The following is a 22,245-nucleotide window of genomic DNA, read 5'->3' on the forward strand; positions in this document are numbered from 1 at the left end:
GGGAAATAGAAACAAACAGAGAAAAAATTTAAAAATAATTATTGGTTAAGTAATTTGCTCAGTATTATTTTGTTCTTAATATCATTAATGTAAATGTCTTTCTCATCTTAAAACATTTTAGGATAGTTATTTTTTAATAACAGATTACGTGTAAGCATCACTAAAGCAAAAGGACAGCACATGTTTTCCAATCATCTGTTGCTAAAACCACTGAATATTCATGCTGCAGTGTCAAACAGAGTTTAATACCATGCTGCTGCTGAGAGCTTGGATGAATTTGCCTTATGGCATTTATGGAGGAAGAACAGAAAGGTTCCCTTTTCATCCTTCTTTGACTAAGCCACAGATTCCAAGTGAAATCAACAAGATACTCCTGTATGACAAATTTTCATTAGGGCTGGGGTTAAGCTTTGTTATATCAATAACTCAAACCATAAAGCTTAACTGACCTTTAGTCACAGCAGTTTCCTCTAGTGTAGCTTTCCCAGTCATGTCCTTATTCTCACCATGCACCAAATCATTTTGGCAATTAACTTGCAATTCCAAAACAGCAGTATCTTGATCTGAGCACAATTTCTTGGTGGTGTCTACGTAGAAATTCTGAAATTAGATAGAATAGCACATTAACTTTCCATGTAAATTGTTATTCCAAACTGATGTGACATGCAAGAGCAATATTCTCTGGGTTATTTGTGTGAGTTTTAACTACAGATCTTTCTGTTTGTCAAAGTCATTGATGACATTTACCACAGAGCTTGTCTTTCAGGCATGTACATCACAAAATAGCATGACCAGGAGGCACTCAAGGTGAGGAGATTACCTCTAAAACACATCTCCAATCTTTCTTTTCCTTTTTATTTTTGGGTGTATGGTGTCACACAAGCAAAAGGAGATTTATGTACCCTTTTGGTTGATTCAGATTACTTTCTGATTAACTATTTTTATTGTATTGATTGTTCATTTAATGTGTTCTGTTACATATTACATCACAAACTCATATAAAGTTTGACATTTCAATTACATTTACCCAGTAGCATTCACAGCATAGTATAGTTAGATGAGGGAACATACAATTATGACGTTATTACTTATAGTTTTATTACATATGAAAAAGTAAGTTAGATGGCTGCAATATTTGCATCCCTTGAAATTCAAGCTTCACACACACCTTTCCATAATTATGTTGTTTTATTTTTAATTCTGAGGTATTTATGTCATAAATACTTTCAGTCAAATACATATTTTTAGCTGTGTAAGGAACAGTCAATTAAAAGTGTCAAAAATATATCTTTGGTGAAGCTCTACAGTAGCTACAGTGTAGGTACAAACCAATTGCAATCATTATACCAGAGGATATATTTTAGGAAATAATCACTGTGGATTTTCAATTCAAAATCAAATGCAGATTTTTTCCTTAGCAATGACAAAGCCCATCCTATTCAGAGAGATAAGGTCAAGTTGGTAAATCTGACAGTAGCTACACAGTAATAGGATCTGATCTTTTCAGAATCAACCCACAGTTTGCGAAGGCGCAACACAAGCCCACATTTTACAACAACTTGCCCTTTTTGAAAAAAGATAGCAGCTAGCAACAAAAGAAGTCGCTGGTAATCAAAATAGAAAGTTTGGAAGAGTATATTAAGAAAAACAGAGGATGAAATCTATAAAACAAAGGGATGATTTGCCCAGTGGATGGGTTATAACACTGTACAAGGGGAAGATCCTTATTTTTCAATCAGAGGAATCTCTGGTACTATTCTCCATTTTCTTGACCAAAACCCTGCAGGATCAATCCACAGTGGTCAGATGAGTTGCAGTATTCAATGCATGTTTGTACTCTACAGCTTGTACAATGCTGAGGAGTGCTTGCCTTTGTTGCAAAAGAACCTCTGAGGCCCAGCAAAGCTGTAAGCAGTGATGTAATTCACAAAAAACTCAGAGACTTGTAAAAAGGAAATTCAGCTAAGAAATACTTTTCAAAGAGGATAGAAATGTCAGAAGAAATTCTTCACAGCAGAGAGTTAAAATAACCCAAAGGAAAAGGCACTGCTCAAACTAGGACTGTGCTCAGTGTGTTGTGGAATAGGTTCACTTGAGGCTACAGGGTCTTTAACTTTCTTTCACCAGGAGGGCTTGGCCTTTCTTTCATCTCCTTTTCTTCATCTTCAGCACCAAACATGCCTGTATACCCCACCTGTTTGTTGCCAGACTGTCCAAATTATATGAACACGCATTTTATAAGCAGTTATTGAAATGTCCATTTTCTGCTTGGGGAAAATAAATGTTTCAGAGCTGTCACTAAACTAGTCCCATCCTTGGTATCAGTCACACCTCTTTAAAGGTCACAAATTAAAGGTCTTGGGAAGGATAGGGTAGCTATTATTCATAGGCAGATTATTCCTGTGTTCCAGTTGTTTGGCATACTTAGCACACAGAAAGTTTTCCTTTAATGGTCAGCTTTCAGGGAAGGATGGAACCTTAATTTAAACTGTAGACATAAAAAAAAAAAGTTGGTTTTTGTTTTGTTTTGTTTTTTTAAAGCATGGATTCTCTTATTTCCTAGTCAGCTCCTTAATTTAAACTGTAGACATAAAAAAAGAAAAGAAGGTTTTTTGTAGGTTTTTTTGTAGTCTTTTTTAAAGCATGAACTCTCTTATTTTCTAGTCAGCTCCTTATTTACCCTATTAATACTAGCAATGAATGTGATATATGAGTATGTTGAATTTATTTATTTTGCATTGCCTTAACTAATTAAAAACAGATCTTGGTATCAAACTAGAAAGATACTCTCATTAAGAAAAATGTATCTGGAATTTGTGCTAATATTATAATTCATCAGCAAAACCACACACTGTACAAAATAGTTACCTGGGGCACCTTGTAAACAAATTAAAATATACAAAACTCAAGCATTTAAAAACAAATAGGACTACAGAAAATGAACTGTCACATCACTTTATGCTGAAATCTGATAGCATTTAAACATCCTTAATAGTACTACAGATAGTAATTATATTAGAGACCAACAAAGATAAGTTGCTTTTTAAAAACTATGTAACAGAGAAGTCTTACAGTTGTCTTTCAAATACTTGGCAAACTTAACAGTACAGAATTTCTATCTAGGCAGAGTCATTGTTCCACTAATTTAAAGAAGGCATGATATCAGCTATGATTTTCAATAGGTACTGCCAGAAAAAACATTAATTAAATTTAAAACTCATAATCTGAGCTGCAGTCATTTGTTATAAAAGACTACTCATGAGGAAACACCAAATCTCAGCATTTGGAAAATAAAACCAACATCTACAGGTGCATGAACTAAAAATTTTACAGCAATGATTAAGAATTTTCCATTATATCTTCAGGTTTGCTTGTGGTCCACAAACAACTCAGGAGTCAAAGCACAAAGCCATAAAGGCAAATGAGTCTAAATACGCACAATCCTGCTCAGGAAACAAGAGGCGTTACATCAAACAGGATAAAAACAAAAAAAGTGTGAGAGCTAAGGTGAGAAATAAAAGACTGGAGATGCATCACTTTAGTAAGAACAGAAGTGGCAGAATTCAGCAGAAGCTGTAAATGAGTGCAGTGTTTGTCAAAGGTGCACAAACTGCAAACACTGCAGAGGCAAACTGAGTTTCAGAGTGAGGGGTTTGAATTAGTTCCCTTGATCACCTGAAGAGTTTAATGCACTGCATCTCTGGGTGTGTGTGTGTGAACTCTCTTCTGTAAGCAAGGCTTCCCTCTGCTTGTCTGCTCCAGAAGTTGTGAAATCTGACAATAGGTCTTATCAGTGGCACTGGTTAATTAGTAATGTTTTCCCTATCTACAGCCACAGTTGCACAAAACCTGTCCCCAAAATCCTGATATCCCGTGCAACATAAGTGTCTGCTCTCATCCTCCTCTCACAGCTCCAAGCTGTGTTCTCCTCCAGCTTAAAAAATTTCAGCTATCAACAATTGTATCCATGTGAATATTTTTTTCATAACTGTGTTGAATTGTTTTTTAAACTCATTTGCATTTCTGTTATCAGTATAATGTGGCATTGAGTTCCAGTGTTTATTTCTGCTCCGAAATTTACTTTGGGTTGAGAGGTTTCTTTTTACTGCCCTAACTCTTAATTTCATTCATTTTCTCCCATCATTCAGATTTTTATTCTTTTTCTTGAGTCACCTCCTCTTTAGGAAGAAGAGTTTCTGGTCTTTAATCCTTCCCCTTCCAGGAGTCAAATTATAACTTATGATGCACTGATTCTGGAAATGCCTGCTCCTTTTCAAGATGCAACCAAAAAACACTAAGGAAGGCAATCCCTATCCTGCATATGCTTCAGAGGGCAGTATTTGGTCACAAAAAATCAATCAGCCCATAAAATAGCATGGAAAATTCTTACAAAAACACGCCAAACCCCCAGACAACCAACCAACCAAAAAAACCTGCTAAAAACCCCACAAAAACCAATAATAACAAAACCACAAAACAAACAAACAAACAAACAAGCAACTCCCACCTTCCTCCAACTCTGGAGGTGTCCAGCAAAATTATTGTAACCACTGAGATAAAACAGAAGGAGAAACTCTTAAATCAAGTAAGAAAAAAGTCTTTTAAATCTGGTTATGAAAAAAAGAAAATAATTCATATCATAATACAAATTATTGTTTTGTTGCTTTTTTTAAAAGGAAAGAACACCTCAAAAGCATCTAGAACATTCACAGTAAAGAAGGAACATTTGTAAAGTACAGAAAAATTTGGAAGTAAATATAAAACCAACAGCTGTCATAACCTCTGAAAATGTAGTGAGAGATATAATGCCATAAACCAATCTGACAAAACTATGCTTTTCCAGACTGAAAGTCAAGCTGTTACGTGATTACAAATTACTCTAGTGAAGAGGAGTACTCATTTGCTGGAGCAATCACTGCTGGACATGGCACTACACCTTTGGAGTACATTATTACAAGTCACTCATGCTAGTAAATACAGAACATAAACCTTTTACTGCAATCTTTAAAAACAACTTGGAGTGGCAGTATTTACAGCCATCAGAAACCCAAGCCAAAGCTCCAGATACATATTTATTGCTTTGGCATATACTGCATGGGTATATTTATCTCTAAAATGCTTAATTGCTGCATGAACCTTTCCTTGCTAAAGTGATGCATCTCCAGAAGAAAAAGATGCATACATAGAATGAAAGGTTGATGAATGATTTCACTGGCCAAACACAGACAAAAAAGAGAATTTATCCCTGCAAGCTGCATACGACAGTTCCATAAGAGAATCACACAGCCCTGTATTCACCAGGAAGCCCAAACCAGGCTAGGTGAAGTCTTACTTTTAAATATTTTGCAGAGTATTTCAAGGAAATTGTGAGAGAGAGTGGTAGAGAGAGACATATCAGTATTCGTAGTTGCTGATTTATAAAGAAAATTTCATGAGTTTCAGAACCTACAGAATTAAAACCTACCTATATAATTTTGCTCCCACAGTCATTACATCTGCATGACTTTCTGCAGGGACAGTTTGGAACTACAGAGGGTCTGAAAATAATTACAGATTTTGTTTCCCAAGTAGTATCAACCAGAGTAAATGCTATCACATTCAGAGCTTTAGACCATCCTGAATTACAGATCTGAATTACTTTTGGGTTGGAAGAGCATATGTTAGAGTACATTCTGGAGTAACTACATTAGTCAGATTTACACAAATGCTCATCATCAGGTGATCCCCCCTCTATTCCACTCTGGTGGAACCCCACCCCGAGTACTGCATCTAACTCTCGGGCACCCAACATAAGAAGAACATTGATCTGCTGGAGTGGGTCCAGAGGAGGGCCATAAACATGATCTGGAACACATTTCCTATGAAAATAGGCTGAGAGAACTGGGGTTGTTCAGCCTGAAGAAGAGAAGGCTCTGGGGAGACATTATGGCAGCTTTCCAGTGCCTAAAGGGAGCTTATAGTAAAGAAGACGAGAGGCTCTTTATCAGGTAACATAGTGATAGGACAAGGAGAGAGGTTTTAAGCTGCAAGTCAGTAGGTTTAGATTAGATTTTAGGAAGAAATTATTTTCTGTGAGGGTGTACGGCACTGGCACAGGTTTTCCAGGGAAATTATGGGTGTCCCATTCCTGGAAGTGTTCAAGGCCAGGTTGGATGGGATTTTGAGCTACCTGGTCCAAGGGAAGGTGTTCTAGCCCATGGCAGGGGGTTGGAACTAGATGATCTTCAAGGCCCCTTCCAATCCAAAACATTCTATGATTCTACAAAAATATATTTCACCTACTGTCTGACTAAAAATCTGAATGGAAGCTCTTACCTAACAGATGGGAAGCACAAATTGAATAATGGGAACACACACATGGGAACTGCTGACATGTCTCAAAATCTGTATTATAATGGCACACAATTAAGATTGATTTATTCCACTTGAAAAGAAACAGTTACCTTTGGATTATTATTCATTCGTATCCCAAGGTAGCCTTCTTGTATGATCTATTGGCAAACCAACTTACCTTGCAGATCAAGGTAATTTTTGCAAGGGCACAGTGTACCCATAGCAAAGGATACCGATAAGGGTCTGTGATTTTGTAGCAAAGAATTTTAACAGTCTTTCCCATTGCACTGATTCCAGTACATGGTATCAAGTCTTCATTTTCCACAGTCCACTGGAGTGTGGAAAAGGAGAAAAGCTCGCTAGAAGATACTTCAGAAAGGCCATGGGCAATAAAGAGGGTCCTCATTTAGCCTTATTAATATACAAGATGAGAGCACTTTGGAGAATTATTATTTGCCTGCAGGACTCATAAGGTACTATAAACTGCAGATTAACAATTTTGACAAAGAAGGGGTCAAGGTTATATCGTTTCAAAGACAGAAGCAAAAGTGTATTAATTTGTGAGTTATTGTCTGCCTAAAAGAGGCAAAGTGCACATGATCAAATTAAGTTTTGTAATCCAGATTCAGGTGCTTAATAAATTTCTTCCTCACAAGGTGTTTTCTCTGCATACCAACGATATCACAATTAATTTGACTTTGATTGTCAGTAGTCTGGGTTTCATCATAGAATCATAGAATGGTTTGGGCTGGAAAAGACCTTAAAGTCCATCTAGGTCCACCTGCACTGCCATGGGCAGGGACACCTTCCACTGGACCAGGTTTCTCCTGGTTCTTTTCCCAAAGGTTAAAAAGGGGAAAATATAAATAAAACCCTTTTTAATTGTAGGCTAATACTACTCTAGGCACATTCTAAGGGTTCAAACACTGTATTTAAACTCTTACATTTTCCTAATAGTAGAGAGAGGATTAGTTAATCCTTGTTTAGAGTTTGAATAAGAACACTTGGATTTAAAACCGAAATAAACCAGAGGAGAAAGCCGTGTTCCAGCCAGATCCATTCCGACAAAAATAAAAGAAAATCACGTACCAAGCCGATTGGTCTTGGAGAAACCAGTGGCATCGCGCCGTGCCCGACACGCAATTTGTCTGCGAGCTGGGACGAGCAGTGATATCCCTAGAAAAAGGAGTAAGGGGGAAGCAGGCGGCGCTAGGGGGCTGTGCGCGTCCCGGCGCGTCCCGGTCCCGGCGCGTCCCGGCTCGGCCGAGCGCTCCCCGCGGAACGCGCTGCCGGACCGCGGCTCCGCCGTGGAAGCGGAAAGCCTGGCATCCCAACTCTCCTTCGACAAAGACTTCTCCTTCCCGTCCACCTCCCTCCCCCAGTTTGAAATCACGCGCAACAAATTTCGTGCTTATGTCTGGAGAGAGAAAACAAGGCTTGATCAGATTTGATGATGTTTTGGGATGCAATGTAGTGGAACGTTAAGATCTTGTAATTTAACAGACTGCGGTTCGATAATTGTTGGTGGGCGTGTCGGGGAATAACAGAGGGGGAAAATGGGATCCAGCTGATAGGATGACCTTTAAAAGGTCTGTTGTACATGAACAGTACAGGCCTTCTTAGGAGATTTTGCAAGGGCTTTAAGGAGGTAAGGAAATACTGCCACTCTTCACTGACGGTTCACACAGTTCAGGAAAATATTCTGCAGCTAATGAAAACAAAATAAGTTGCATTATGCAATCAATAAAAAACTACACAAGAGTATATTTCTATTGCATTCTACAGAAATTCTTTGCTTGATCTGGAAATTCAGAGTCCCAAGGCTTTAGTTCTTAATCCAATGACTTTCATGCACTCATTCACTGCTCAGAGTATTTGTTTAATCATTTGTTGAATGAGATCTTTTTCTCCCCCTCAAATTTTCACAGAATAGTACCAATTGTGTTTCAAGAGACTTTAGAATTAAGTTTTGCTACCAAAGATCTTTTATATCTCTGGGTAACTGAAACTGTCAGCCCCTTTTTCCCAGATATTTTTCCTGCTCTGTCTGTGTACAAGTAAGACAAGAGAAAATGATTTTGGTCACCTCTGACTGGCCTGGGATGAAACAATGCTGTATTAGCTAGCACAAAATCACCGGGCTTACACCTACAGCTTAGTGTAACAAATCAAAACAGCTACTTAAAAATCTTCTAGCAATAGTTCAAATGCAAAATGCAGAGCTGCATAATTCCCTCCCAGCTCCATCTCTTCCCTCTTCTCTCCCTGCTAAATACATAAAGGGGGGAGTGCTTGATCCCCAGTGCCTCAGAGCAGAGAACAGTTTTTTCATCTTTACTATAATGTGGATGATAATATTACATTTATTTTTGCAGCGATGTCTTTATATTAAGGTTTGGCTTTTTTTTTTTTTTTTTTTTTTTTTTCTGAGTACCTAGTATTAAACAGCACTTTGTCTCTTCCACACATGATGCAGTGAAAGAAAAGTATTGTTTTCTGCATTTTACATGCTGGCAAATCAAAATGTACTTTTTTTCCACGTAGCTTCAAAAAGTGGGTAGGAACCAGTGAGATGCCACCACCTGTCACCTTTCTACACAGCCTGAGCTCTTCACCAGCCTACTTTCTCTGCCATCAGGCACAGAAATTGCAGCCACACTTGTGAGCTCTCAGCTAAAAAGATCAGGCTTGGGCTTTTTCAGATTGGGCAATGAAACTCAGTTAGTATCAGCCTGTGGAAATCCTGGTTTCCATGGCACTGACAACAGTCCTGAAAGGAAGCAAGAAAAGGATCCCATAGTTTCATAGTGAGTCTAATGCTTTACCCCAGGGTTGGCTTTGCTTTTCTTCTGGGCTAGCCACCCACCAAATAGCAAAGTTCTTGGGAGGAAAAAAGTATACACCTGAAGATCTAAATTAATGAGGTCTACTTCTGTATTAAAAATGCACCTTACCATAGCAAATGGAACTGCTTGTTTGTTCAAAGACTATGAAATGTTGTATTTTGTGCTATCACCACTTAAGCAGAAGATGTGGATTCTTTTAATTTGTCTTTAATGGAACATTAACTGAAAATATAATTACAAGGGAGAGATAATTACCTGCAGGTTTGCCAAACTGCAGATGGAATATACTCAACAGACTGAAATCTGAAGGCTAGAGGCTGATGTGAATGTAAGTGCAGTTTAATGTGTGGAAAATTTGAATTGAAACTAAATTTAAAAAAATAATTAAATTTCCTGCAACTCCTGACACAGGACTCCAAAGGAGGTAGCTCACACTGCACTGTTGTTCCATCTGTCTTGAGATCTTCTCTGCCACTGAAAATTTAAATAACATCCACGCTGGTTCAGGTCAAAATGCATCTCACAGAGCAGTTTTGCTTCACCACTGCCTTAAGCAGACACCAAGGAAGATTAAGAACAGAGCAAGTCAGGATCTGTTACACCCAAATACACTTTCAGCCTCTTGCTATTTTCAGCTCCAGGAATTTCCTGAGTTTGACGTGGTTTGTGTGTAAGTAACACTCAAAGGGTGTCTCTTCCAAGTATTTGTCCAGTCTCCCCTTGAACTCCTGATCTGTTTCCAGCCTTGTTCTGACTCCCCTTAGTCTGAATGTATCCTGCCCCATTTCCTCTAATTGTGGTTCTGCAGAGACTGGGGTGAGGTGGGGTGGGGGACAGTGAGGGAGTGAGATTTTAAAAATAAATTCCTTTCAAGTTTTTACTGCTGTGCTGGCCTTCCTAGCATGAGTCTGCAGAACTCACCCTCTACTTCCTTTTCCTGCTTGACAGAAAATGCTGTGCGCAGCCTGAGGAAAGCAGCAGGACACTGAGTAGGTAGGAAATAAATGCTTCAGACTGGATTCGGTCCTCAGACCCTGGATCTAAATCTGCACTCACTCCCTGTAATTTGAAAGCATTATTCTGGATTTGCTCAGTCATGGCTGAATTCAGCATCAACCTTCTTGTTTTTCAAAATCATCTTGTTTCCAGGCCACAGCAGGGAATGTAGCAGCAGGAGTGAAAGGAAAATAGGTTATTTTATTAGCAAAATACATTGCTATTCTAACAGGTATTTCTGCAACGTTTCAATTCCTTCAAGAATTTTGCCTTCACACACACATACACACGTATAAATGTACACAGAGATATGAGTATATAAATATTTCAACTTGCCCACTAGAAGGCAGTCTGTTTTGTCAGAAAGAAACTATTCTACCCCTTTTTCCACTTCCCTTTATATTCTTTATTCTTTGACATAATTTCAAAGTCCTGACAATTAATTCCCTTGCAGCTGTGCTGAACTGCACACCAATGGTTAGCAAACCCAGCCAAGTCACAGGGGTCCTTGGTTTGTTGGCAGCATTGAATCACGTCCTGTAGAGAGTCTGGATTTTTCCTCATCAGAAAGGATGTACACATCCTGATACTTTTAGCAAATTGGGAAGTATCCACCCACCAGAAAAAAAAATCACTTCTGATTACAAATACTTACCAAAACTATTAAAAGAAGACTTTTTGGTCTGTTTCTGGCTGTTGGCATTTTAGATTTTGAATTTCCTCAATTCATTACAGGGAGGAAAATTAAGGGAAAGAAAGGCTTTCAAAACCATTTATTACTCGGTATCACAATGAAACTGCGTGATACCATGTGCCCACTTCTGCTTCCTGCTCCCACCCTACTCTGAACCACCCTCTCTCCTAGGCACTGACTCCACGGGAGCTCTGAGTACCCTCCCACAGAGAGGCTGTTGCTCAATCAGCCCAATACGAAGCTGTGAGAATGAGAACTAAATATCCCTCTGTGCTCATAACGCTGTCCTTAACTTTTGTTGCATCCACTCCCTTTCCAGGGTCTCTCCTGACACCTGGCTTTGTAGGACAGGCCTGGCACTCCAACAGTGTTCAGAGCTATGCCTCAGTGGCATTTAAAAGACCTTTTAAGCCTATTCAGAAATAGTCTGAGAAGAGAGGATCTCCGCAAATCTAAACCCATTATTTCCTGACTTACCCCCCTGCCCCCCCCCCCCAAAAAAAAAAAAAAAAGAAAAACAACTGGAAAGTGAATCTAAGAAGCAGCATGGAAAACACTGATGGTGGTACTTTGCTCATATGCTAAGAGATGTCAAATAGCAGAAGAAGGTTCATATTCAGTAATTTTTCTTCATACCGAAGATACCCTGATAAACCCTTGGCTGTTAGTTCCAGCATTCTGTAGGTGGCACTAAGGATTGCACAGCCTTGAACGTGGAGATTGCTCATCCCCAGTTCATGTTCATTCATGTTCAGCATACGTTCAGCTTCATGAAATAGTGTCTGAACTTGGCAGGTAGTTTAATGTACTGAACCAGTCCTTTTGAACCCCTGTTTAAAACTTTGCAGAAAGATTCTATGTGCAGAAGACATTCTAAATTGTAAATATCTGCATTTCCTAACCAAAATAATGAAGTAAATAATTCCCATACTGCATTTACACATTTACAGAACCCAAGAAGACATCCAGGTTGGTGGGATTTTAAGCACTGTGTCAGCTGACTAAAGCATTAAACAGCTGTTGGCATGGAGAGTTCTGCTATTAAATTCTGACCTGTTAGGGCATCCACAAACATTTTCAGAGGGCTTTTCTGCAATGACCAAATATATACACCAGAAGAATCTTTGAGCAAATAAATACTTGCTTGGTGGACAACTCTTCAAACTACTGACACAGGGCAAAGACTTGTGTAACTCCTCTGATTTTAATCAATAAGACTGCTTTGGTTTCATCAGTCCACTGAATTACCTGGGGGATTTAGAAAAGATTTTATTTCTGCAACCTAAAATTTCCTCTCAGTCAGTATTTGAGCCCAACTTAACTGTTCACTTGCTTTTCAGTTCAGCAGCCAGCCTTTAAAAACATAATGATGTCTTCTCCTTTCTGCTCAACATTCAGATAGTCAGCTGGGTGTTTTTTTCAGATATGAGTATTTTCTTCTCAGGACTTGGAAATTTGGATAACTCTAAATGAGTTCACAGAAGGTTTTAAAAGAGATTATAATTACATCAATCTTATGCCAGTTTTGAGAGGTAATATTGCAGTTCTATTTATTGCATAGGAAAGACAATTTTCTCAATCTTCCTAACAGTAAATATCTCAAACATGCAGGCTAGGCCTCCTCTCAACAACATGTGTTTCATGTCAGATTATCAACAGATGACTATGACCCATATTGCAGAGAAGTTTGTGAGCAACATTGCAGGCTACTTTCCCAGATCTACCAACTTGGTTCTCATGCTTTGGATCTGGAGAAAAAAGACAAACGTCCAATCCAACTGGCAGCTTTAGCAACAGCAGGACTTTGTTCCTCAGCTGAAATGCCTGCTGACCCCCAACCTTCTATAATTTCCTCCATCTGGTTTGCAAAATGAGGGCAGGCAGGAGAGGAAGAGGCTGGGCTCTTGGTTGTAATGGCAGGAGTTGGTCGTTGCTCAGGAAACTGCCTGGCACTGCCAACCAGAACCAAAGGGCTTGGGGAAGACAGACTCACCAAGCCGGATGTGAGAAGACATTTCTCTATCCAGAGCTGTTCTTTTCTGTGATTTTACCAAAACCACAGCTTGTTGAAGTAGAGAGCTGTACAGGGGCACAGCATTGAGCAGATGCAAAATGTTCCAGCTCTGGGAAAACAAGGCTGCCTCCCAGCTGTGCCTCCAGCCAGCCACCACGAGTGCATCAGGAGCGCTGTAGATCATGCAAGAGGTGTGTGGCAGAAGTGAGGTTGTCCCAGCTGAAACAAAATGGCAAACCTGTACTGAGCATGGCCAAGCTGCAGAAAGATGAAGTGGCTGGTACTTGTTCCAAGCTGGTTGAAAAATGGCTTGTGGAGAGTTTAGTGAAAGCAACACAAATTCTCAAATTCATTTGGCTGGTTTTGGCTGTTGATGTCTTCTTGACCCAGTGAGAAACAGGTTAATGCAAGAAGCAGCCGAAGAAATCAGTCTATTAAAATGAATGTGCATCTTTGGGTGAGTGCAGCTATGCACAGGTTTCATTGTTTACAGGAGCAGAGCCTCAGAGACCCACACATTCACACATACTGAAGTTTAATATGGTGAATAATCCCCTTTGGTAAGTGGAAAATCTCACCATGATCTTTTACAAGCCTAACAGCTGGCAAAGTCAGGACCTTGGAAGCAATATTTTCTACAGCAGTGTGTGTTTTCTGGCACAAAGGAAGATGAATAATCTGTCAGATATATAAATCTTGTATGTCTTAAACCAAAAGATATTCAGGGAACAAACTGTATGCTTCCACAGATGAGGACAGTGCTTAACATATTGTGGGTGCTACCAAAATTCAAATAAAAACCAGAGAAAATAAATTGACATAATTTATTTATTTTATTCTTTGTGAATATATAAGAAGACTGATAATAATAAAAGAATATACAGTTTGTTGCCATTAATTCTCTGGTTTAATAGTTATTTATTTACTTAGGTGCAGAAAACTTCAGAGCTAACAAATCCATCTATATATTCTGGGTTCTGTGACATTTGAAAGTCTCACCCTCCAACACTTACCTCAGCTTCTTAGATAACTAATAAGATCAACAGCAGGTGACACTGCATGTGACAATGGCTCTAGGGAGAAAATTCTCAAATCTACCTGGAGCTGGACTGAAATCTCTCATTAATTTCACATGGATCATCAAAGAGCATCTGCGAGGCAGCAGCAGTTTGTGGATGGTAGAGTCCTGTTTGCCAGCAGAAGGCTTCCCTTCAGCACTACTCATTTTCAAAGACATAAACTCACAAATTATTCAATCCTACCGTGAATTAAAAAGCTGTGTCATAGGCAACCCGAGGGCATCCCTGATGCATTCTTCTGAATTGATTGGGTCAGCAACTTCTGACTCCTCCTAGCCCATTTGGCCGCCTCTATCGCCAGCATGTTAGCAACAAGGAAACACACCTCACGTGCTAGTAACTTTTGAGGCCCCATTTTGCACTGCAAAACTGAAAAGAAGCTTTAATGCAAGCGAGAGCTAGACCCAGGGAGGAGTAGGAAGCCACACTTACAGTGCAGAGCTTTTTGAAGTCAGTGAGTTTTACTGTGTTCTGGTTTTAGCAAACCTTTGCAGGAGGTGGTCTGTGTGGTTTTGTCACCCAAAAGTTTCATTTTAAGTTTAGGGGGTTGGGTGAAAGAAGACATTTGAAAAGAAACTGGGTGAAAGATTCACACATATCTTTGAAAGCTTCATAAAGTTTTCACTAAACTTCATGGTTTCTAGTCCAAAGTAGGATTTCATTAGAATTTTCCAGTGAAGTTTCTAAGAGCTTAAATTTTGATCCATCAGAAATAAAGCAGAAATAAAAGATCTTATATTTTGAACCACCTTATTTCATTTTTTTAATAGTCTAACTTTCTCAGTTTTGTAGCATAAACATTTTCTCATATCTTAGAACTTAATATAAGTAAGACTGCAGTTACAAAGTTCCATACTTTTCCCCACCAAAAAAAAAAAAAAAATAAAGGCTTTTCACCATTCATATAGTGAAAGAAAAAAAGCAGAGACTATTAAATATTCTACTGATAAAAGCAGTATTACTGATAGAAATTTCTAGGTTTGAATAGTCCTCATCACACTTCTCTTACAAACTTAAAAATATTCTTTATAGCAATTTCATAATGTAGCTATCTAAAACTTCTATATTAAGCCCTGGATTCAAGCAGGCATTCTTTTTTTTTTTTGTGACTTTACAGGTACAATTGGTACATTGCTCCTGGCAGACTGGCAAGATAGCATACAGGAATTATCTCATTTAACTGTAGATCAATGCCATGACTGCAAGGATAAAATGGTAGGAAAATTGTACAGTAACTACAAGGTTATTATCAATCACTTTTAGCTCTGCAGTAGCACAGGAGAGAGGACAGATACTGTAATAGGCTCTCTGCAGAGTACTTTTCATTAATATACTCTGTTTTCTTACAGTCTTGCACATCTCTTACTCCCAGTGGTTACTTTTGTCTTGCTTGTGATAAAAGTAGGGAAGTCAGCCCAGGTTCAAGTAAATATATCAGGGTGTATGTTGCTTTTCCTCTTATGGACCAAAAGGCTTATTTAGTTACTTATTATTTGCTAGAAATATATCACAGGGACATTAAATAAACTCAAGACATATCTTTTGTTTGGTAATTATTAGGTCACAGCCCTAAGTGGAAGAAAAAGCTAAACCAAAGGTCCGTAAGAGATCTCTAATGTAGGTAGGTGTTCCTTTACTGAACATGGTAGCTTTACAGAGGCATAAAATGAAGAGGCCAAATCAAATCCCAGTCTTAAACAATTGATCACATTTTAGCAGTTAATGAATTCATAGAGGCCAGAATGGAGCCACATGCTTTTTCACTGCTGTGAAAGAGGCTTTATCAATGAAAATCAATTCATCAATGGTTGCAAAGTAATTCAAAGGTTCAAAGCAGTAGTACAGAAGAGTAGGCTTTTCTTTTTGTGAAAACAGCTTCTTTTGCCCACCTCAAATGTTTTCCTTTCAAAATTACCTCTTTAAAAGCATTTATTTCACACCTGACCAAAATTCTTCACTTCAGGCAGTCCTCTGACTTTAGCTCTCTCATGGTCATGGTAGAATTCAATGTTTTGGACCAGGGAAACAGTAACACATTTTGGCACAAAAGAGTGTCAAGGATTTTTCTCCAGAGGAGAGCTAAGTGCAGTAGTCAACTGTGGATGCAACAGCCTGATCAGAGAGTGGGAAACCAAGATAAGTTTTCTCATGGCAGACTTGTGATACTTTTAGGGAGTTGTAGAGAAACGATAGCTTGTTATTATAAACAACCTGCAAGTGGTATTTTTCTACTCTTTGTTTTTCTATTCTTCTCAAGGCTTTTTTGTGAGAAAAGTGTTTTTGTTAACTAGCCAATCAGGTAGAATGTGTAGGAACAGTCTATAAAGAGAAGAGTTTCTCACATTAAAGTGGTTGTTGTGCAAACCAGCCTTCTTGGAGTCCGTGCCACTTTCTGACTCAATAGTGACAGTCAGCTGCCATAGCATTTCTTCTTACCGGCATAAATTTTATTTTTCCATCATAAAGGGAGGAAGAGGAGGGACTTCATGGAGAGTAAGGTGGCAAATTTATTCCGGTTGCCAGTACAAAAATGGGTGTCATTCAAGAAAGGGCTACCTGTGATGATCTCCAGCTACTTCAGAATTATTTTACAAAACTCATGCCTAACATTATTTCACAAGGCTATTTTATCACAGAACTTCTTCCTAAAACTTGATGGAGATATATAGGGACACATTACAAACTCATGACAGCTACATCCTTAAAAAATACTGTGGTTGCTGTGAACTAATTTTGTAGGATGACTGACAATCTTTGTATCTGGGATCTCATTCTTTTTCTTTAAAAAAAAAAAAAAAAAAAACTACAGAGAAAAAGTTCTGCCCAGAGATTCAGTTCAGGAGAAAACAGGTCTGATAGCCAATAAGCCTCAGCACTAACCTGCTGAGTGACTGCAGGCAAGTCATCTGCTGTCTATTCCCTCTGACATGCGTTCTCCACCTATTTAGAACATAAGGATATCTGCTGGGATTGCCACTCACTGTGTGTTTCTGCAGGGCTCAGAGACCTCCAGACCCTCATTCCACATGGCCCTGTAGGTGATGCAATGACTATAAATATCTGTGAAGTGGACTTTTACCATCACACCATTTCCTAGTGGATTTTATCTCATCCAAATATCCTACTCTTATTTTCCAGCGATCAGCTAAGGCAAGTCCCCAGGTGTGAGAAGCTCTCCAGCTGCCTAGAAACTGAAGCTATGGAGAGCTGCAAGTATTAAATACCTCCCCAGGATTCTTATATCTAGCAGCAGCCTTTTGTTCCCATCTCTTTTCATATCACCCTTATATAGTTCTCTTGTACAGCCAATAGCAACATGAAAAATGTGGAAAAAAACCAAGCTTGCCTTAGTCTTGACAAAACATGCACAAGCACACATCACAAATATTGATATATTTTTAAAATATATTTTGAACACAGGATGATGGAACCATTCTAAATGAAGCAGAGGTGTGAGGTCAGAAAACTTCCCTGAAGTTATGATTAAGGGTGTGAAGTTCAATTGATCTGGATATAGCCAGCTGATAAAGAAGGTCATGTGCAACAACCAACTTGTTTATCATAAAAAATGGCAACCTTACATAAATATGCTCATCAGAACCCCAATATCCTAAATCCACTGAAAAAATGTAAACTTGATTCCTCAAAACAAAGAGCTGCCTTTTGTGAAGGTTCACCCTGTGCTTGGGTCACCACGACAATAATTACCAAGCCACTCACAGTGTTATCTGAAGCACCAAGGGGACCTGCCTTGCACAAAATAGGAAGCAGAATGCAGTACAGTGTATTCCACAGGGCCATAAGGCAGGTAAGCATCGATGAATATTGAGATTAAATGACAGGCACAGAAGCAAATGCTGGTAAGCAATAGGATCAGTTCATAGCTTGCCTCACTACCCATAATGTCTTTTCAGGCCTCATAAGTTTTCCGTTTCAGCTGCATCAACTATAACACCAGCCTTAACCTTGATATAGGCTATTAATGCAGTTTTATTTTTTCCTCCCCAGATGGCAAGATCTTTCAGCAAGGTTCCTCTCTTCTTCACTGCTTGCAAACAAGGCAGCCCTCTCATGTTTAGAAACACTTGTGCATGTTCATGGCTGAACTTCAAAATAATTTTGTCACAAGGCAAGGCTAATGTGTGGCATCAGAGCTAGAGAAGAGCTACATGAAAGCATGCCTCAGGTACCACTAAGGCAAATACTCCAGCACTTAATGCAGAGAAAATTGACTACTGAATACAGAACACAGACTTTGTGAAAGTACTAACAGGAGGCTTGAAAAGTAGTACATGAGCTGTCTTAATCTCACGGTTCATCTGAAATTAAATGCCCCATTAATGGTTACATGTCCAGTGTGCAGGTGAGACTGTTATCAAATCCATCACTATTCAGTCAAAAACCCCAGGGTGAAATTCTGTGCTGAGCAACAACAAAAAAAAATTTACAGCTGAGGAATAAGGAGCTTTGATGGCTTAAACCATCCAACTTTTAGCTGTCCCAGGAGCTATAGCTGGCATCGAACTGTTTTATGCCCTACTACCTCATTTTTTTACCAAGACCCTTCAGAACAGAGGAAACATTGGAATGAATTACAAGAGCTACTGTCTAAGGATGTATTTATTTCAGTCAGTTGTAGTGAAGAAGGCATGCTTAGTAGAGGAGAAATGGGAGATAGAAGAGAGAACAAAATTAGAGAAATGAAGAGCAGCTGTTTAAATTAACTCATTGCATCTGTCTAAAGTCATACAAAAAGATATAATTTCACCCAAGAGCAAACCTTCCAAATGTCAATTTATTTTCTAGAAATAATTTAATGACATGCAACTACTTGAGTGCTGGTACTTTACATACAAATAAAAATGGCAAGTCTTTGCACTTCAGTGTTGTCATCTAAATTAGGCTTTTGAGACCAAGTCCTCTGTGGGTATAAATTAGCATAGCTCCACTAATGCTAGGGAATTATTTATGCACCAGAAGGGGAAATAGTATAGGGAAAAGACATTTTTTGACTATAAAACACTAGCTCAGTCCTGATTGTTTTTATTTAAATTATTAATCCTCTGGGTATCTCCAGTGAATAGATCTTACAACATTTGTAAATCTGGAGAATGCATATATAGATTCATTAATTGATAGGACAAGCCTTTTTGCTCTCAAAAAGATGAAGCACAGAGCTGAACCATGTAGGACAAGGGAAATCTATAACCAAGGTTTCTAGGCAGCATATGCAAAACTCATGCAATTTTGGCTTTAAAGGACACAATTGCCAACAGGGACAAGGGTTGTGAAAAATAGATATTTCACATTTAGAGAAAAAATTACTTTACTATAAATTATTGTCAAGTCAGTGTATTTCTGAACTTTTAGTTTAGAATTTTTAGCTTTTTGGTGAAGAACTTAAACCTTTCTAAAGAGAAGGGGCAAGCAGTGGAGCATGTTCCTCACACCACTGGCATGTGTCATTGGTATCCACATGTGGGATGTAATCCTCTGCAAGAATGAGTCACAAAACAGTAGCAAAAGTGCAACTTTTTTTATAAGAAGATTTAAATCCTTGTCCAAAAATAAAAATTAAAATGGTGCAAGTTTCAGGTAGAAGGAATTGTGCCTGTGAACTCTCAGAGAAGAGAACCCAAGACAAGACACATCAAGGTCGCTGGATTCAATCACATGGCTGCATTCAGCATTTGTACTTCACTGCAACTGGCTGTGATCCCTTCACAGAGAGGGTGCACCACTGGGCTATTCATCTTTCTGTGGTGCATTGATGGTGCTTCAAAGGTGATACAATATTGTTTTGTACTTTAGGGGTTTTATCTTTTTCTTCTCGGGAGACATTAGGTAATGGCACTTTTACCTGCTGGTGTGCATCAAGACTGTTGTGAAATGTTTTGTCCTCTGAAATTCTACTGAATATGCTTTATAAGGAACATTTTACTCATCAGTTATCTTCTGCAAGTAGAATGACAGCAATATTTTTCCAGAATGTTGAATTTATGAAATGGGGATTTTATATCACCCCTTTTATTATGAAGTGTAGAACATAACCTAACTGGTTAAAAAAATACTTTGCAGATGAATGAGATGAATATGACATTTATTATTAGATGAGACAGTAGTAAACAAAATTCTAATATGAAAAACTGTGCTTTTTATGGGTTTGGTTTCTTTCTTTGAAAGAGTAGGGTTGGCTTCTTTCCTCAACTGAACAAGCTTTTAAATGTATTGAAAATAGATGCACAAAAATGCTCTTAATGGTTGTGTATCAGTAGTTTAGTTAGATTTCAAACAAATTTTTCTTGTCCAAAATTATCTGCCTTTAAACTATGACTATATCAGGTAAATTATTAGAAGAAAAACATTTATTATGTTTTGGGAAAGGGCTCCTGATATTGGTATGGTGTATTTTAAAATAAATTCTCTATAAATTCAATTTAGTCACATGTATCTGCCATATGAAAGAGAAATGTTAGTGAATTAAAAATCAAAAAGTAAAATTAAAGAGAAATAAATTTACTTTATTGTGCCTATTAATGAAAATATGGACCCTGTGAGATTAGTAGGTGGGGACACGTATTAAATACAGATGAAATTAAAAGAATTTTAGTGCACAAAATTATTCTGTGCATGATTTCATTTATCTGCCATTGAAAATTATCTAGGACAGAAGTTTAATACAGTGAGATCCTTGTGTAATAAGTGTGAATAAAATGGATTCATAAAATTCAAAAAGAGGAGGAAAGCTAAAAAATTGTGTGCTTCTGTCATGCTACATTATCTATATACAGTGAGGGGAGAGAGGGAAAAGGAGAGGGAGAGGAAAATGGTGAGGGAGGAGAGGATCTATTTTATGAAACAACCTTGTATGTGTAGAGTAGGATTTTAGCACATTTTTACAGTTTATATACCAGTAAGGAAAGGAAAGCCACAACATATGTATCTGTTCTTTTACCTGAAATGGAAGCTGAACAGACACATTCATGTGTGCAGTGTTTCAGTATATAGGAATCAAAACGTATGGCAGATCTACAAAGCATATGCTTTTCTGCCAGTGTATATGGATTTTCCACATGCAAATGTAACTAAAGTTTTCTTTTTCACAACAAAGCTATTAAAAAACTTACTGAAATTGTTTAATTTTTTAAAAAAATCAATTCTTCACATCTTCATCAGCAGTAAAGATGAAGACTTCAGAAATCCCCATTTTCATCTTGTTGTAAGAAAGGCATGGGGCATGCTCTGGGATTAGACTGTCAAAATAAACCATTTTTGCCATTGTGACTTATTGTATGTGTGCATGTTTGCAGAGGGCAAAGGACAGTCTTCCACAATTTCAAGACATCAAACAAAGAATCGACCTCTAACCAAGCACAACCTGTTTTAAATAAAGGTTTGAAGAAAAAAGCTGTGACTGTTGCCTTTGACAGGTCAGTGGTTCTTATGTCTCTGAAATCCCTTATGGATCTTCTCACCTGTGCCTCTGGTTCCTGTTACAAACAATGCTACAAAAGCAAAGTGGTGGATGAAAAAAAGGCCCTCTTGGAGATCCCAGAATTCAGTGTGCCCTTCAATTACAATATTGCAAGAGCTGTGGAAACAGGAGGACTAGCTCACACATGAATTTTTACTTTGTTTCTTTGTCCAGAAAGAATTTGCATCGTAATATTTAGTTTTACTGAGAGAAACAAATTGCAGGAAAACAAAATTTCCCCAGCCATACTAAGTAATTCCATTAAATGTTTATTTATACATTTTTCCCTGAATATATTTCTACTTCAGTAGGAATAAAATGTGCACAACAGAAAAGCATGGATCCCCAGACCTTTATCTTGGGGATTGATTTGTAAATTAAATTATGTTTATGCCCATTTCTATGAAGGAATGAACTTCCAAATTTTCAGACCCCATGAGATTCTTGAACAAGGCTGAGAGACTGGGGAACCCAAACAGTAGAGCAGCTTGTAGGCAAGCCATGAAAACATTTGTCTGACAATGTTGGTTTTCCTCTAGGCTGTAGGTTTCTGGATGACACCTAAGCCTCAGCCTTCTTTGCCTAAGCATTTCCTTTTGAACCAGGACTGCACCTCATCCCTCAGACCTTTCACCTGCACAGCTTTGCAGAGTCCAAGTCATCATATCCATGGTCCCAGGGTTTCACTGGAGCTGCTGATGGGTGTTGTGTGTATTGGCAGCTGTAATGTGGTGACCCTTTCCCTACACAATGCACTAATCACATCCTTACTGTGAAAAACAGGCCTATCATTCACTTTGGGTTAATTG

General features: G+C 38.3%; 1 protein-coding gene across 3 annotated transcripts in view; it reads right to left on the bottom strand.

Moving 5' to 3' along the window:
• The window catches only part of THEMIS (thymocyte selection associated), an 80,887-nt gene that overhangs the window by 19,483 nt on the left and 39,159 nt on the right, over positions 1–22,245 (bottom strand). For all 3 annotated transcript variants that reach the window (XM_085575138.1, XM_085575139.1, XM_085575136.1), the window contains one exon: positions 450–600. In XM_085575138.1, coding sequence (XP_085431264.1) covers positions 450–600 — 151 coding nt within the window. The remainder of the gene's footprint in view (positions 1–449; positions 601–22,245) is intronic.

This window comes from Lonchura striata, chromosome 3, assembly GCF_050655825.1.
Source record: "Lonchura striata isolate lonStrDom1 chromosome 3, ASM5065582v1, whole genome shotgun sequence".
NCBI lineage: Eukaryota > Metazoa > Chordata > Aves > Passeriformes > Estrildidae > Lonchura > Lonchura striata.